Genomic DNA, 19,226 nt, shown 5'->3' with positions numbered 1-19,226 from the left:
TTCAAATGTGAAAAAATATATTTGACCACATAAATATTTTTCTCCATCAGTATATACAGTTCAGGGCCAAAGACATCATAAAACCCTTCCCTATAGTCGTTAGGGGATCCCCATTGAGTCCTGAATAATTAATATGCTGTGTGACGCAATCCATATGATGGTGATTCAGAATATTTTTTTAAAAGGGAGATGGGGTGTCATGCACAGAACTGAGATAACATAGACCATAGCCAGACACATTCAGTTTGCAAACAGTCAAGAGAATACAACTCTTCTGGGGAATAGGGCACTCCAATGGTAAATTATACTCTACAGGTGTTGAATGTGTTTAATGGCTCTGCTTCTGCATGTGTCAGTGTTCTGGGTTGTCTTGGACACTGTGCTGATGAAATCATTGCCTAAGTAGGAATAATCACAGAAGTGTTTTTTGTTAATGTTTACGTACGTTATTTTTGGTTGTTTTTATTCACAAATAAAAGAATCCACTATCCATTTAAATCAAAAAACCAAAATGCAGATACAGTACACAAAAGAAATGGCTGAAGTAGAAACTGTGAGTATTGTTTTCAACTCTGCTTCCAGACTCTTTGGACCCAGTCATGGGATCCTTCCTTAGGTAATTAGTCCCATTCTGGGACCTGAGTGAGGGCTGTTGGGTCAGGCCCCAAGAGATTCAAATGAAAATGTTTCAGCAACATTTTGGTTCTAATAGTGATGTTAATTTTGGCACTGTTTTATGATCTGTTTCCAAGGAAACAAGTGTCTGCAGGCCTATAAACCTGAGTTTTATGTCGACAGCTAAACACTAGCATATTGCAAGTGGAGACACTCATGCCCCAGTACTTCTTGTCATATATATAGTAGTAGTATTTTTTGTCAAAACAGGCCTTTCCCATTTGGGCCCTTTTCTACACTCTCCCCAGTCTTTTCTAACTTGATTTCTTTGTGTTGTGGTATAATTACTCTCAGAAAAACAGTGCATCCGCTGTAGCATAAGTATTATTGATATTATTACAAAAAACTAATAAGATGAGACTTGATCTTGAAGAGAGACATACATCTATTAACAGAGTTCTCCATATCATGGCCATAGATTCTCTATCCTAGGGTATTTTATATCAATTCTATTCATTTTCAGACAAGAAAGTTAAATTAAATGGGTGAGGAAAAGAGATGAGTGAAGGATAATTACTAAGAAGCTGATTGCCTCATTTGTCAAAACAAAATCACAAAGGGAAAGTATCTGCTGGAAACTCCAAACTCAGTTTTGGGAGGTGCTTTTGAGTGGTGCTGAGTGCTCTAAACTGTGACAGAATTTCTGTCAGTGGGTGATGAGGGCATTACAGGATCGGGTTCTCAAGCTTCACCTCACACAGTTCCCTCCTCTCTCTAGGAAAAGGCACCACATTCTGGAATCCCCAGGAAATTCTAAGTCTTCCTGGGAAATTCAGGCTGCTTCCCTGCAGATCCCAAGGCAGTAATGCATGTAGCCTGGCATGCCACACTGCAGCCTAACTTCACTCTTTTCCACTTGCTTTTTCCTCCCCTCCATCAGTGTAAGGTTCATCCAGCCCTACAGATATTCTACATCAAAAATATTTTGTCCTTTTTTTGATCAGGTACCAAGCACTTCCTTTCAGAGATGGAATCGGAACTGCATCTACCCTGGCACATTTAGGATCCATAATGCCTCACAACCGCAGCTTCACTGGTAATAGCACCCATGGAGGCTGTAGTGTGGAGAAGGCAGCCATTTTTACCACTGGCCCATGGATATTTCTGACTGGTGGTTTAAACACAGTAAGAACCAAACAGTGCCGTATAACTGTGCTTCAGTAAGCGAAAGACAAATCGCCAGGGTCAGACAACCCAGTGAATCCTGTCTACACTACAGCCTCCAAATTACGATCACTGACTGGGTGTGATGGGGTTTACAGACCCTTCACTAAACCAGAGCAAGGCATGAGGCAATATTGGGGTAGGGAGGCCCCACCCTTCGGGAGTTGTGGGGCATGCTCCGGGCAGAGGAATAGTTTAAAAGGGCATGGGCAGCCCAGGGGAAGACAGGGAGGAGCTACAGGCTGCAGCAGGGAGTGAGGCTGATGCCTGGAGCTTTGGACAGTGTGACTATGACACTGGTGAGAAGATGCTGGAAGCAGTGGTCCAGATTCCTCCCACCCCCTGCTTTAGAGTTGGGAACCCAGGAGAGGCTCCAAAGAGCAGGATTCCTCCATCCCTATGGCAGACTAAACTGCTGCTACTGAGACTGATCACTCCCTAAAGGGAGAGACCAAGAAGGGATGTAACTTGGGATGGACCAACAAGTAGTCCGGACATTAAGCCCTGGGTTGGGACCTGCTGGAGCAGGAGAGCCTGGGTCCCCCTGCCTTATCCCCCACTCCCCTCTATCATGACAGAGCCCTGAGGAGAGGAAGAAGGGACCCCCAAGAGGAGCTGATTCTTCCCATATATGACTTTGCAGGGCCCCCTCCAGAACAGAGAGACTAAAAAGAACTATGGAGCCATGGCCTGACCACTTGGCCAGATGGCTTTTGGACTGACCCACTACACTGGGGGAATGCAGGAACTACATTTGTTGTAAAAGCATCAGCGTCTTGTGGCACCTTATAGACTAACAGACGTTTTGGAGCATGAGCTTTTGTGGGTGAATACCCACTTCGTCGGATGCATGTACATGACTCTTTGCTGCTTTTACAGATCCAGACTAACACGGCTACCCCTCTAAATTTGTTGTGTTGTTGATGCAGACCAGTGTGGCCCACAAGTTTGTTTGTTGTCTTGCAGATGAATCCTAGACTCTCTGGCATGTCAGAGTCTCTCAGTGCAACAATCTGTTCTCTGACTCTAGGCAAGATTTTTCTTCCAATTGCTGGAGCACAGTTTTCAGAAATACATATATGTTATACATATACACCTCTACCTCGATATAACGCTGTCCTTGGGAGCCAAAAAATCTTACTGTATTATAGGTGAAGCCGTGTTATATTGAACTTGCTTTGATCCACTGGAGTGCGCAGCCCCCCTCCACCTCCTGGAGCACTGCTTTACCACGTTATATCCAAATTCGTGTTATATCAGGTGGCGTTATATTGAGGTAGCGGTGTATGTAACAATAGGTAATGCTAACCACCTAGATATTGCAAACATCTTCAACAACTGTTCTAGTCTTTCAATTTGAATGGATGCGATTTCTCAGTTCCCCATTCCACACTATATAAAAGGTTTAATTTCAAGTCTGTATCCCTTAAACTTTATAATATTTATTTTCTAATCTAAATTAGTCTGTTTCTGAACATGTGTTGTTCAGGTCTTTCCCACAAACTCAGTTCAAAGCAAAGTGTTGGGGTGAAATCCTGACCCCATTGAAGTCTAAGCTGTACTCAGATTGATTTCAGTGAAGCCAGGATTTTATCCTGAGTATATGAATATTGTAACAGTTACCAATGCACCATCTCAGTTACTTTATTTCTTAAAAATGGAGAAAACTATCTGCTTGTTTTTCTAGAATAATGACAAACTTAAATTCCTTGCAGATTTAGTCAAAGAAGGATTGACACCTACGTAGTCTTTATCTTTATCTTTACAATTTGCTAAATATAATTTATCTCAGATACGCTTGTTAGTCTTTTCAGACTGGAACGTGTTACTAATACACGTCTTTACTCAGAAGAGGTAGTAATTGCTTAGGGATAAATGCTGCCTTGGGATATGAATGGAGCTAGGATTCTGGCTCACTTTACTGGAAATTACATAAGCATCTGGTGGCAAAATTTGTCCTTAATAATCTGTTGATTCTGTATCCATGGAATAAAATACACACAAATGTTACATGTCTACTCAAGCTGATATCAGGAAAGGTGTATTTGAAATGGCTCCCATACAGACAGTAATATAATTTTTCTGTCTTGACTAGATAAGCAAAGGACTATTTAAACTCTCAGACCTTTTTGAAAAGTCAGTTCATGACTTCCTTGTTAGTACCACGCTAAACAGAAGTAAATGGATTAGATCTTTGGTGTTGGTATTTAAAATGACAATATTTAAAAAAAAAATTAGACTGAACATTTCCCTATGTTCATGCAACTAATTTTTTTAAATTGCTAATAATTAATTTTAGGTTATATCAAGCTTCTAATATATATAATTAATTATTAAATTAAATAACCAAGGATTTATTCAGGTAAACAGTGCTTGAGACATACCAATGGATAACATTTGGACATTTGAGGAAAAAAAATATGCTTAGGTATCCTGCACAGTTATTCTATAGCATATAGTTTCATCTTGTTACGAGCTCTTACATAAATTCATGTTAGATGTAATGGGAGTTGTGTGTGGTAATCAAAAGAAAATACCCTACTGCATGTGTGGAATGGTTTGTTTCTGGGCAATGATGGTACTGTATTCTCAGTAGATTAAAAGGTGTGTTTGTGTAACACACACAAACTAGTTACATAGCCTGGTATGTTAATGTGTTTCTGCATAAATAAATAATTGCAAAGGTTCCTGGTCATTTTGTGTCAAAGAAGGAAACTGTGACAAGTACTAAAATATTTGTGCACTCTTATCTGATGTTTACATACAATAGATCATAAAGGAAAAATGGTTCCCAAAATGTTTCCACCAAAAATTTTTTGATTCATTTCTACTGTACATTTTCAGCTTGAGTTGTGGCCTTGGCTCTATTTAATACTTTTTGGTAAAGAAGTTGCTTTTGTTTTCAAGGGAGAAGAGAAACTTGTCTTTTTTTGCCTTTAAAGAAATTAATAACGTGGCAGAAAAAAACGTCAGGCACAAGCAAATCAACATAATAATATGTGGGGCTCATTTTTCAGTGCCCTACTTAAAACACCCTAAAAGGGACTGATTTTCAGAAATTGCCAAGCATCCATCCTTAAAAAATCAGTCCATTTAAGGTGTCTCAAGTTAGACACCCAAAACCACTCATTACTTTTGAAAACTTATGGCATAAATTCCACCTAAAACCAAAATTACACTTAAAATGTGTTTTTATAAAGCATATTACTGAAAGGTTAATTTTAAATTATATTTTGTTGAGTTTGAGACATTGAAAAACAGAGGACAGAGGTGTATGGTGTTTGGGGACTTATTTCTGGAGTTATTAGTAAACATTCCTTGCTCCAAAAGGAGTGTGTTGACACTTTCCACGATGAGAGTTCACAGGGACAATTTCATTCCTGAAACAACTCTGTTGACTTCAGTTTTTGATTTATAGTTAGAAAAACAAATGTAAAGTAATCAGAAGGTGAAACAGAATGCATCAAATCTTGAGAAGTGAAGAGCAGCTGCCCTGGCATCAGTGAGAGTTGATAGTGCTTTGCACATCTCAGGATTTAGTGGTTTGGGCCATAATAAAATAGGTTAGTTGTGTCTGGAAGAAGAGGTCGTGTTCCGTCATGTATTCTTTAAATCTTTCCAAAATGTTACATGAAACTAACTAAGGAACAATGTGTCCTCCTCAAGTCCCATTCTTTGGCCTTTCAAGAGTACTTTTTAAGACCCAAGGCCTCATTTCAAGGTAGTTAGGCCCTGGCTGAAGGGGGGCCTTACTTCAGTTCATTTTTAAGAGTGGTGAATATTGTTTAACATCAGTGAAACAATAACATTAAGAAACAGTTTCTTCTTTAATTAATATTGTTAATGTTGGTTTTGCTTCTCAATGACAAGGTGAACTTAGTGATCCAATGAATAATACAATCGTGCTACTGTTCTCACAAACATCTTGCCATATTGTAGCATGCCACTGAAGGAAAATTATTTGTCTAGGGGAAAATAGACACAATAGAAATTATTTTTGGTGTAAAGACAAAAAAAGGGGGGGAGATTAGATTAAAATGGGTGTAGTAGTACTAGCGTTTGAAGTGGTGAATTGTTATAAGGTCATATAGTAACTCTGTTTCTGAATTAATGGTGTTATATGTTGATAGCTTGAGTGAGTATATAAAATGACTGGGGAAAACCTGTAATCATGCTTTATTTGCGATCAAATATAAATTCAGTACTTCGTTACTGAAACATGCAAACAAGATGAATGAAATGTAATGGCAAACCAATTAGCTTTTTAAGCAGTATCCTATTTCCTGATCAAGACAAATTATTTTGAAGTTTCCCACCTGTTGAACTCAATAGAAATTACCTACCAAAATCGCTGAAGTTTTAAAAAGCTGCTTTCCTGTAAATGCATTAATAAGCAGCGGGGAGTTCATGTATGTGTGTGAGGCATGGGAGGTTCATGCAGATAATTCTGTAAAACAAAATCAATAAAGCTGATGACAGATTAAGATGCTAAAATTTGTAAAATTAGACTAATGTTTGGGTCAACACCACAGCACTATTGGATTTTCTATGGGTTAATGCTGAAAAACAGGATTATTGATTTTAGGATTTTCAGCATATCCCCTCTGGGAGTTCTTAGGAGGTCTTTATAATGCTTCACACTTAAATTGACAACTATAGTGACATAACTGTCCTTGCCTTAGTAATCATTGTCTAATCATATTGGAGGGGGCTGAAATGGTTTATAAACGATTATTTCTAACAAACAGTTGGGAGGGTTGTCTGGCCATAGCCTTCTTTGTCTGGTGGTCATTGCTACCTGTCTGCCATCTTCCCCAGGAATTACAGTCACAGATTAAGACCTTTGACTGTCATAAATCTGCTTCCCAATATGTTTGATTGGCAGGGGAGCTCACAAGCCATCCCAATATAAATAGGATTTTAGCACATAAGGTGCTGCTCCAAAGTAAAACGCGCTGTTTTGCAATCGATTTTGTTGGCGTTGTTTATTCATTTCTCCTTTCGCATTCCATGTGTATGCATGTCTGTGTGTGCATGCATGTGTGTGTGTGTGTATATGTAAAGTAGAAGCTGAGATCAGATAACAAAATGAACTACTGTATGCAAGAAATATATGAAGTGCATCCTGCTGCTGGTAGCAATTGCTACATGCAGTCTACCGATTATTGCACATATATTGAAGATAGTCAGGGTTACAGCAGTTGTGAAGCTCAGGTCCTGCACAATAACAACATATATATGGAACAGGCCTGGGCGGTGAATCAGCCATATACCTGTAGTTACCCTGGAAACGTGTTTAAAAGCGAGTACTCTGACATGGACATGGCCCTGAATCAGTACAACCAACCTGAATATTTCACAGAAGAAAAATCTACTTTTTCTCAAGTGCAGTCGCCATCGTACTCTCAGAAGAAAGGTAGGGGCAATTTATTTACATAACCACACAAAAAGATCTGTTTTTGTTTTTTTGTTTTGCTTTAAACTTGCAGTTGCATCAGTTTGCTCAGATACATCTTTGAATGTGAAGGCTGCCTGTTCAAAATTGAAAGCAGCAGCAGGTTGCTAGGTGATTGAAAGATTTTCTGTGAATGATGAGGATTTCCAAGCACTTTTTTCTTAATCTGTAAAAGCCATTTTCAAATATATCGCTAGTTCTGCATATTGCATGTTCGTTACGTTCATTTACTGTATTTCATCAGACTGAATGAGAAAGTTTCCCTTGCAAGATGTGTTCACTGTGTGTCCTTCAGTTTGGATGTGCTTCATATTTTCTGGTTATATAAAAATAATTTTTGTTTGTCCTTGACATCATTAAATGTAAATAGTGTTTAATTGCTAAGTAGCTCCTTATCAAACAGAATTTGTTAAAAATAGAACTGTAAATGTTCATTAAAAAATAAATGATTTAATGTAATATAACTGATGTGCTTAAAATGAAAAGCTGAAAAGCATATAGTTTCTAATTATTTAAGGCAGTGAAACTGGAAATTCAAGAATAAAAGATAATGCAATAATGACACTTTATTTTCTCCTCTAAAAAGTTGATCTAATCAAAATGTTTGTAGAATATATTCCAATTGTAATATCCATTCCCCGTCGGGTTAAATCACAGTTCATTTTTAAATTTTCCATAACATTCCTTTATAGAATTTCCCCTGTTGTTTTTAAATGGATAAAATAGGTATAATTTTTCAAAAAGAACCCAGAATATTAGCAACTGTGTGCAAATAATTTAACATTATGCATTCTATTTGAAACTAGCTTAAAACTTGATGCAGGCATTTTATAAATATACATTATATATCTGCATTAAGATATATTTCACTTAGCCTAATTAAAGAATATAAGGGCAATATCATTTGTATCAAGATGGTGCCCTTTAGTTGTTAAGACCAGTGTGCAATTAATCAAAAACCTAGTGAATCTGATGTAACTAGCTAGGGAACAGACACTATTTGCTATTTTAAAGTGGCTCTGTAACCAAAAGTAGTCTGTTTAATATTATTAGGAACACTGAAAACCCTATAGGAAATATTCATTAGAACTTGGTGCAATAAATCTGTAACTTCAGTAGAAAAAATATCTCTGTACTGTATTTCAAACAGCATAGTATTTCATGATGATAAAGGCATTTGTCTAAAAACTAATCCAAATCTAGGAAAAGAAAACCCAGAGAACGTGATCATATTAAAAATTAAATAGTGCATGTTTTTCTACTTGTAACATTTTAAAGGTCTTTTAAACTAGGTGGTTTTAAGTGATACATTTGTAACTTTGTTGTAGACTTTGTTCATATCTTTATCTTTGGCAGTAAGATACCGGTCATGATGAATTTATCATATAAAATAGGGATTTGCCACTGCATGTGTCATTTTACTATGTTAAAGGATCCTAAGTAATAATTATCTATCTCAAGGCTTAAAACAAGTTGTTTTAGCACATAGACGTGATATTTTTAGTAATCCATTAACAATATTCCTACCTGTTGGTAGGTCTTAATTTCCGAATATAGTGTAATCATTTTTTAAAACTCCCTGTTCAGTGTTTGCAATATATTGCACCAATTTCATCAGAAGTCTCATAGATTTTCATTGGGAACAGGCTCTCAATCACACTTAAATGTTGGTGCCTGTTGCACATTGATCATGTACAGAGAACATGCACAGTTTTTATGGATTCTTTAAACCTTGATCTCCGTGGACAGCAATAAAATATAAAACCTAGTCAAACGCTATGTTTGCCAAACAGAAGAAATCTAAGAAGTTGCAGGCATGTTCGTATTTCTTTTTTATGTGATGCTTTCAACCAAACTGTCATAAAGTTAACACATCTGTTAATCCTGTCCTGACAACAGAAGGCACTGCACAGGACGTGTGTGTCTGTATTGATCCAAAATTGATTTTTTTGTTTGTTAGTGAAGCCTTAGTAATAGCTCATTAAGGCAAAATTAAGACTCCAGGCAGGTGTCCTGGAGCAGTCCTTATCGTTGCAACTGAGCTTTCTGTTAGTTCCATGAAATTCCTGTTAGTCTCAATAATGTTCAAGCTGGTCACTGTGTATTCTCCAGTAATAAAGTTGTCTAAACTTTTAGTCTTCGGTTTATTCCCTATTAAAAGATAAAAAAAAATTCAAATCTTTCAGATGCTAAAGGAAGCCAATGTTAATAAATGGGACCTTACTGCCTTCCTTACCTCTCAACCCCTCATGGAGAAATTGAGGAACTCACTAATAAAAATCAAGAACAAAAGGCCCATGTAACATGAGGGATAGTTACTAAAGGAGAATAATAAGTTCTTAGAAAATTAAGCCAAATGATCTACAACATCAGAAAACACCTTATCCTACTCCTAGCTATCATTGCACACTAGCAATCTCATTATTGTCTGTTTTAAATCATAATCCTTGATGAGACACCTGAATATTAAGGAAAAATTGTGTCAGTTCCTGAAAATCAGGGGCAGTTGGGTGGTGTCTGCTTCCTAGTTTTTGTGGCAGTCAGTAACTTCTGTGCTGTACTGCACGTTATTGAAAGATGGCAGCACATTATTATGAGAATTTATTATTTGTATGTTGGTTGTGCTTAGAGGCCACGGCCCGATGTAACAGGCCCAGAGGAATAACTTGCTCTGCTTCTGTCTGACGTAGCTATTTGTAGCCATTAGAGCAGAGAGCTGAGTGCTCTTCCCAAAAGGGCCTGAACCTACAAGACTGTATTCACTGTAGTTTCCCTGATTTCAATGGACTGCTCACATAAAGTAAAGCTTTGCAGAATAAAACACCAGTCAGCTGATATCAAGTTTTCTGTTCCATGAACTTCAGCCTTAGTACAGCCTGATGAAGGGGGCCAACATAAGGTCTTCTTTACCATTTAAGCCTTGCATAGGGGCTACATGGCTGTCAGGCAGATGAATTCCTAGACGGGGTGTCCATGTACCATCTCTGCACCAGCCTTGCACAGGCCAGTGAGGAGAAATGCATGGGGGCAGGTAGGGATGAGCCAGTTGAGGGGCTATAGAAAATCTGTTTATAGAAGTCCAGAAGCCCCAGTATCCCATGACACTGGTGTGACGGAACTGTGTATGCTATTCCCTCCTGTAGGCTGAAACGGGATGGGACTGCAGAACAGCTCCCTCCCTGAACCTAGGTTTGGGGTTGGATTTCACCTCCCCAGCTGCATAAAGCCCATGTACTTGGGTGAAATCCTGGCATCAGAGATATTGGTGGCAAAACTCCCATTATTTTCAATGGGGCCAGGGTTTCACCCTCAGACTTTATGCAGGTGGAGTAAATTTCACCCTGTGTGAGTAAAAAATATGCACATCAATAAAGATTTGTAAGCTGGGACTCTCTGAGTCCAAGGTCAGATGGTGACAAAACATTCAACCTATCTGTGTCTCAGTTTCCCCATCTTTACAACGAGGTTAATGTCCACATTTGCAAAACTCTTTAATATTGTGGGATCAGAGGTGCTGTGTATTTTTAAAGTATTATTCTTATCTCTTTATACCTTTTCTGCCAATTTGCCTGCAGCTAAGAGTGCATACAGTATAGTTGTCACAGTATACCAATTAATTAGTCCAAACTGAGTTCCTAACAGTGTGAAAGTCATTAGGTTATTTTCTGAATCACCAAGACAATGTGAAGTAGACAATAGTTTGTCAAACTGTCTCCTTAAAAGAGCAATATAATATAATTAATTAATTAATACACACACAATTAACAAAACAGTAAATAGAGACTGATCATTTTGTCATCTCTGGCCTTTGCAAGAAAACAACTGCCTGCACTTAGCTGTCATTTTCAGGGCTTACAAAAAATAGGTATTCCTGGCTCGAGTGAGTAATTTAGAGATGATTGTGATGAGAAAAGGGGCATTTTTGCAACTGAACAGATCAGGGTGCATTTGGAGTCATAACTGCTTGATTTTTTGCAGTGACAAAAAAAAGTTTTGACTACCTTTTACCACTGTTACCCAGCTGAGCCAAAAGAGCTATGGGAGAGAAAAAGGGATTCTACATTTACCTTGCACATCACCAGCAAAATTGTTAACTAAGTGACTTTAGGTTGCTGTTTCATTCACTGAAGCAGTGAAACTTAGGCTCCTAAGTCACTTCTGAAAATAGGACATAGACTCCCAAGTCACTTAGATGTGTCTTTGAAATTTTGAACTTAAGTCCCAAATGCAGACTGCTTAATATTGGTAATAAGGCCCAAGTCAAAAAGAACACGGCTTGACTTTTTAGCATTATTTACACTAGCACATTCTGTATCTATAGTTAGCCACAGATGCAATTGCTCGAAGGCTGGCAGCAGTTTAAGTGATAGTGCAGATAGAGCTAAACAGTTTTCAACCCCATGTCAAGAACACTTGCTCAAACTGTGATATTATTGATAAAGGTTCTGAGCCCAGCCCAAGAGTTTTGGGCTAGCCCGTATTAAAAAAAAAGCCACATCTTTACTTGTAAACTGAGCACAGTTGGAATCACTGTAAAGAAAACAAACAGGGAGCCCTGAAATGGCATCTTTGCAGAGTCACTTACCAGAGTTTAGTCCTCCTGCGAGACAAAGAATAATGTAAAGTCAAAAACGCAGGCCAGCAAGCTAATCAGCTGTCCAGGGAAGTGTGAATTTGTTTAATAACATTTTCTCTACTTCAGTGCTTTACAAAACATGAAGCACTTTTCTCAAAGATAACTTCTGAATAAATGAGGAAGAGAAAACAGGCAGCTTTGAAGAGGCCCAGTCAAAATTGATCAAACACAAAACTGGAGATAAATAATAATAATACATAGTATCTTTCCCCATTTTTCAGATGGGAAACATTTGGCACAGAAAGGTTAAGTACAAAAATGTCTATTGTAATACAACGATTCAGTGCCCAAAACTCAATTTCCCTGGCTCCCAGCCCTGGAAATTATCCCAGGAAAACTCACTCTCTCTCTCTCTGCCTCTCTCTGCATTTGCACACACACACAACCTCTCTCTGCATTTCGTTGATTCTGGTCACTTTTTTATAATTGTCAGGTGTTACAATATAAGCAGCAAAGAATCCTGTGGCACCTTATAGACTAACAGAAGTTTTGCAGCATGAGCTTTCGTGGGTGAAGTGGGTATTCACCCACGAAAGCTCATGCTGCAAAACTTCTGTTAGTCTATAAGGTGCCACAGGATTCTTTGCTGCTTCTACAGAACCAGACTAACACGGCTACCCCTCTGATACGTGTTACAATATGTTAGTGTCAGATTGAATCATCAGAACATTAATGTAAATTTACCTTTCAGGTTGGATACAGTACAAAATAGGTCAATATAGTAATACATTTTCTTTCTTCATTTTCACAGTACATGCAGTGTGTGTCAGTACTATCGTAGGGACAAGTCCCAGAACACTTATGTTAATGAGAAGCCCTTTCTCATGCAAGTCGTCCCAGTGGGGGAAGTAAGGATTGCAAGAATAGGTCTGTGTATCCTACCATATGCTTAGGGCCCTACCAAATTCACGGCCATGAAAAATGCATCACAAACTGTGAAATCTGTGACACCCCTCCCAACTCTTTTTTGGGCCAGGACCCCTAAAATTATAACACTGTGAAATTTCAGATTTAAATAGCTGAAATCATGAAATATATGATTTTTTAAATCCTATGACCATGAAATTTTCGCACATGGACTGTGAATTTGTTAGGGCCCTACATATGCTGTAGCGCATTGATACAATGAAAATGCACTAAAATACTAATATTGTTAAAAACAGATCTCTTTTCCTGTGCAAAGGCTAAAATGGGTTTTTCTGCTTGTAAGTAATGAATCTAAGATTGCTCTATTGCAGCAGCAAGAATGTAACAGTAAACAACTATTGGTACGTAGGAATTATTTTTTCAGATCCATGTCACACATCTCACTCTTCTGTTGCTGAAAGTGGTCATAGAGTTTTTCTGAACCGCAGTTTATTAGCTAGCCTAATATTAAAGCCTCTGACGTTTTTGTCAGCACAGTGGGATGCTCAGACCTGAAGGCCTGTGCCCCTACAACTTGAGAAGTTCTTAACTTTTATTATAACTGAAGTTTGTTCTTTGACTCTCTAAAAATGGATGTCCAATTTCTCTGGAGAACAGAAACATTTAGAACAGATATCTTTTCCCCAGCAAGAGTTCAGGGGCATTTTATGGAGGTCGGAGGCATTTTCTTCCTATGAGTTTCCAAGTGCCTTTCATGTAGCATAAAGCTCTGTGAGCTCCCAATGGCTGTAAGTGGACATTGAAGACAATTGGCCTTTCACAGGAGATATTCTTCACCTCGTGAGATTAGCCCCATAATATTAAGTCCATTGCAATTAAAAGCTGCAGGACAATCTAATAGTCTATAAAACAGACACTTCTGCCCACATGGAGCTGAGTAAGCAGAAACAGACCACCTGCCAATAGACGTATATTTGAAAAGCAGGGCAGGGCCAAGATGCATAGGTGATAAGATCCTCCTGGGTTTTGTGAGTGGTTGTAGACAAGTTTTCTTTCCTTATTCTTTTTCCTAACTGTATTTGAGGGAGTGGCAAGAATAGCAAGCTGTTATCTGTTCCATTTCCCCTCAACTTTGGAAGAATGCCATGGGCCATGAGTGCTGCTGCAAGTTGTCAGCTCTTCAGATTATTATACACATATAGCATTCAAAAACAGATCACAAAGTATGACAGCATGGGTCATCCTCCATAGATCAACAGATCTGATTCTCTTTCAGCATTGCCAGAAGCTGAGAAAGAGCGACAGGGAATGGATCACTTGATGATTACCTGCTCTGTTCATTCCCTCTGGGGCACCTTACATTGGCCACTGTCAGAAGACAGGATACTGGGCTAGATGGACATTTGGTCTGACCCAGTATGGCCGTTCTTATGGATGATAGCCATGATAACTCCTATGAGAAGTAAACTTTTCCTGCCACACCTGTAGAAAGACGCTATAGGCAAAAACTCAATTTGTTCAGGTATTATGGATTGAAGACAGGATTGCACATAATGGATTATGACACACGTTACTCTAAGGTAAGGGCAACTACTCTGCTGAGCAGTTAGTCTTGCCAAGAGAGTAAAATTAGTCAGATTGGCAGGTGGTAGTCTGGAAGGCAATGGAGTCATCTGTTAGACTGCAAGAGAAATACCAAACCTATGACAGGTCAAGGTCATTAACTTTTATTTGTGTTCTCCCATTCAGAGCAAAGGTTTGCAGTTGGGAATTAAGATGAACAATGTCAATTGTACTGGATAGATAAACGGATAATGATGAGGATCAGACACCAAGCTGTATGCAGCGTGCTGTGTCTGTCAGATGAGGTTGAGAGGCTTGCAGTACACCTGGGTTGAAATCACCAGGGAATAAAGTTGGTTAATATTATAACTCGCAGTGATATTGCTTTCATTAAGAATTTCTTAGCAAGGTAGTATTGGATGGCTCCAGCTTGACTGTTGAGTATAGATTCTGAATAAGGCATGCAACAATAATCAAGATCAGAGATGGCAAACCTCACAGAGGACTTGTCGCTGGCCGTGATATGCTGCTGGCAGAACACCTGGGTAATCCTGTCCAGACGATGTCTGCTTCTCCAACGTTGGAAATTATATTTTCAGCCAGAAATTATTAAATTCACCAGAGATGTGAATTTACTGCCGCAGTGAGAGACAAGTCTCCATCTACCCTTCCTCTGTCTCTTTCCTGGCAACTGCTGCTGGGAGGGAACGGAAGAGATGTCAGCTCCTTTATCCCTTCCTGAAACTCAGTTTAAGTTATTTGGGTTATTTTTCCCTAGGAATAAATCTAATGCCATTCTACTGCTGCCCACAGTTCTCCCAAGCAGCAGCACTGTGCAGTAATGCATAATTTCTATGCTGCTTGACAGATTTAGAGTAGCAGCAATTAATTTTTCTCTCCTGCTGCTTGATCCAGCTATAAGCAATAGCAAAAAGCAGGGGGGCTGCCGTCGGAAGACAACGCTTCACTGATTTATGCTCAGATCACAGTTGGAAGGTTATCGTCACAATGATAATGGCTAGAACCGTATTTTTGTAATAAAAGCTGAGATTTATAGGAATTCATTAAGTAGGTCCCCTTGTTCCCTTTGGCCAGATTCCTGCCTACTTGGAGCATGTGGATTTTTTTAAACACTGCCCAGGGCCCTATTTCTTCCTCCCCAGTACCTGGTGGCCCAATAAGTTTCTGGGAGAAAGGTTAAAAAAACAAATAAGAAAATGAATATGATTCTCAGATTTTGTAAATACAAAGATTTGGGGCAGAAATATAAAAAAGAGAGTTTATCACGTTCACTTCTCCAAAAGTTTAATCACACAAGTGCCTGCGATAAGAATTCTCTGCCAGTGTTTCTCATTGACTTAGCAGAAGAGCAGTACCACTCCTAACTGCAGAATTGTAGACGAGGAGCATAATCCTGCAAAGTTCTGAGCACCCCATTTCACATTTTAAATCAATGGGAGTAAAGGGCACTTAGCACATCGTAGAGTCTGGTTATATATGTGTAAGATCAGTACAATGAAAACTTAATATTGGGTACAAACAACCCATCTTACTTTGGACTGTTCTCACATTCAATAATGCCATTTTTATTTTCTAACTGGAGTGTGTCTTTAGGGCCGTGGGCTTGAAGTTCATTTGCCTTCTTGCCATGTAGAAAAAAGTTTGCTATGATCCTTAAAAGTGGGACTTCCAAGGCAGAGGAGGATAACAAGAATGGTCGCATATCTGCCCTAATATTTACATTTATCTAAGAAGCAATTTCAAGCAAGTAGCCTCGCAGAGGGGAACTCTCCGCCAGCTCGGCTGCCTCTTGGTCTAGCCCACCATGATGTATGTGGAGGCAGGTGTGAGTGGGAGGAGAAGTGGTGGAGCAGAGTTCCACTATTTTTAATCCTTCACTGGCAGAAGGTCCATTAGGCGTCTGTGGTGTAAATTAGAATGGGCCCCCAGCTGCTCCTTCCTTCTCTGGGGCAGGCAGCCAGAGATCAAGAAGCTGTGATGAGCTCTGTGTGTGCAGCTTGGACACGGTGAGAATGATGGCCTAAACCTAAATACTTGGCAACTTACTAGGTCCCTTGGGACCTTTTACTTTCAGTAGTTTCTTGCTAATATAAGATCTTGGTAACTTCCCCAAATTCCATACTCCAAGTGACACATCAGTAACCCCCAAGTTGCCCAGGGGTTGGCTAGAAACTCTCAAACACCCTCATTTGGTCGATCTCAACTCAATAGGCCTTTGCTTTAGTCCTACTTCCCAGTCTGATCCCATTCTTCTCAGGACAGATCCCGTCTGATTTTTCTAAAATCGTCTGTCAAAGAGCAGTTTCAGTTTCTAGTTCATTTTTCTACTTCTAGGGCTTGCCTCTCTGATGCGTTAGGCACAAGAAACCAGCAGCAGTCCACCTTGTAGCATAGCCCCAGTAGCTGCCTTCTATTGTTTTTATGATTATTGTTATTTATTATTTGCATTGTGGTGGTCTGCTGAGTCCCCACTCAGGTTTGGGGCCCTATTGGTCTGAGGGTACCGCCACACAGCAGCTGGAAGGACTAAATCCCAGCCTGGGTAGACATAAACATGCTAGCGCCTACATATCAGTGTGGCTGTGGCGGCACAGGCGATGATTCAGGCCACCATGGCCACACTGTTATTTTTAGTGCACTAGCTCGAGCAGAACTAGCACGTGTCTGTTTACCCACTCTGGGAATTACACCTCCTGGTGGCTATGTAGCCATACCCTGAGTGCTGTATGAACACACAAAGTGACACAGCCCCTGCCTCGAAGTGCTTACAGTCTAGTATAAGACAAAACACCACAAAAAGGCTCAACAAACAAGTGGAAGGATCATGTTTACAGAAGTCTCCATCCAAAAGAGTCCCTCTAATTGCATTTGTTTTTCAGTTTTATTGACTAGTTTTGGTAACAATCCAGCCTTAAAAATGCCCAGTGCAGGAAAGATTTTTTAAAAGATATAGTTACAAAGCTTTGCATAAGAAATAACAATCCTGCCTTCTAAAAACCAGAGCAACCACTTCAATACCAGGCATTGGTAAACTAGTAAACGTTCTGTTCAGGTTCTCCTTTTCCCCTATAGGTGGCACTAGTATCTTCTCTCTCAGGGACTCTTCATCTGGGATCCTATACAGCAGTGATTTTCAGCTTGTGGTCTGCAGACCGTGGGAGTCCGCAGACTATGTCTAAGGGGTCCATGAGCAGTTGCCATTAACATAGAACAGTGGTTTTCAATCTGAGGTCCAGGGCCTCTGCAGATTATGTCTAAGATTTCAAAAGGGGTCCATACCTCCATTTGAAATTTTTAGGGGTCTGAAAAAAGGTAGAGAACCACTGCTATACAGTATCCCTATCAACAATACAAAACTGAAAACCTTCGTCTAATCCCCCCTCCACCTCCCTGAATTTTGCAGGCTTGGATAAAATGGATGCGGATAAAAACCTTATTTTGTTTGGGTACTGCAAACCCTTTGCACAGCCAAATCCATCCCTTGTTTTGTCTCTATATATTATGTATATAAGTTCAATATGTTTTGTATTTGTTTTTGTTTTGTTTTAATAATTCTTTTAGAGTCATGTGTAAATCATTACAATTTTCCATTGCTCCCACAAAGTGAATCTCTCCTGGAAATCCCTGCCTGGGATTATCCTTATGCAGAGACCTTTCTAAATAAACACATTTTGAATTCCATTAATTCTAAATTGTTTGAACAAAACTTTTGTTCTAGTTATCTTATAGTTGACTTTGGTTTTAAATTTCTCCCTAGTTTAAAAATATATTTTTGTTACCTTTAGAATTATGTTTTGTGTTGTTTTTAAAATTAATTTTAAATTCTTTAAATACTTCTATAAAACTAAAATCTAATTTGTTGTTATGGAAAAAGAACCAATCAATGCAACTGTTTTACTTAATAATATCCATGTTAATTTCAGGTGTTGGATGTATGGTAAATCACATGAATGAGAAAAAAATGTGTCATTCTCCCACTCATAGAGAGATACACACACCCATATTTGATTCTCACGAAGAGAGTAACTGTTCTGTTTTAAATTCCACCTACACTAAATAAGTTACAGTAATACACACCTATGTAAAGTAGGATTGATATAATTTTGGTTATATGCTGAATCATGCCTACAAAAATAGTTGGAAAGGAATACAATGTAAATAAACATTTCTGATTGATAGGATATTGAGTCTTTTAAGTAACCTGGAACTATCTTACTTCATGCTACAAGCATATCAGATCACACAGAACAAAACAGAGAAAAAATAAATATTGTTGTATTTCTTGCATTTATTTTTTCCTACCTAAGACTTTGAGTTGAAAAGTGAAACATGCTCTATTTACTTGTATCAAATAATATTTTCTTCATTCCAAGAACAAGTTGCTGACTTGCCTCTGTAGACTTGTGTTACAAGTAGATACTGAAACAGCAGTTTTGAAAATTGTAGATTATTTTTATATGTTTCTGTCACATTTCTAGTGTAACTTTTTTAACCAGGAGTGTCAATCAGTTGCTATGAAAAGTCAGAAGTAGGGACTAGGCAGAGAAGATCTGCATTATTTTATTGTTTTCATGCCACTTTCTCTTTTCCTTTACAGGATACATACCCAGTTACTTAGACAAGGACGAGCTATGTGTAGTATGTGGTGACAAAGCCACCGGGTATCATTATCGCTGCATCACTTGTGAAGGATGCAAGGTAAATAGCCAGGGTGGGAAGTTGGGACCTGGAAATGGCACTCCAGTTCATGTTCCAGTCACATAAAAGCTACTGTACTTGGCTGTCACATAAAATATAAAGGCAGATTAGGAGAGAACAAGAACCTTTCTTACACATAATAATCCA

The 19,226-nt window shown here is 38.8% G+C and overlaps 1 protein-coding gene across 8 annotated transcripts in view; it reads left to right on the top strand.

Moving 5' to 3' along the window:
- THRB (thyroid hormone receptor beta) overlaps positions 1-19,226 on the top strand; it is a 244,194-nt gene that overhangs the window by 204,548 nt on the left and 20,420 nt on the right. For 7 of the 8 annotated variants that reach the window (XM_039525184.1, XM_039525185.1, XM_039525186.1 and 4 more), the window contains one exon: positions 18,979-19,079. In XM_039525184.1, the coding sequence (XP_039381118.1) occupies positions 18,979-19,079 (101 nt within the window). Of the gene's footprint in view, positions 1-6,927; positions 7,256-18,978; positions 19,080-19,226 lie in introns of those variants that run through there. The other variant, XM_039525182.1, reaches the window with a different exon arrangement.

Source organism: Mauremys reevesii, linkage group 2, assembly GCF_016161935.1.
Source record: "Mauremys reevesii isolate NIE-2019 linkage group 2, ASM1616193v1, whole genome shotgun sequence".
NCBI classification, from domain to species: Eukaryota; Metazoa; Chordata; order Testudines; family Geoemydidae; genus Mauremys; species Mauremys reevesii.
The sequence above is the reverse complement of the archived record's forward strand: the minus strand, read 5'-3'. Positions and strand labels throughout refer to the sequence as shown.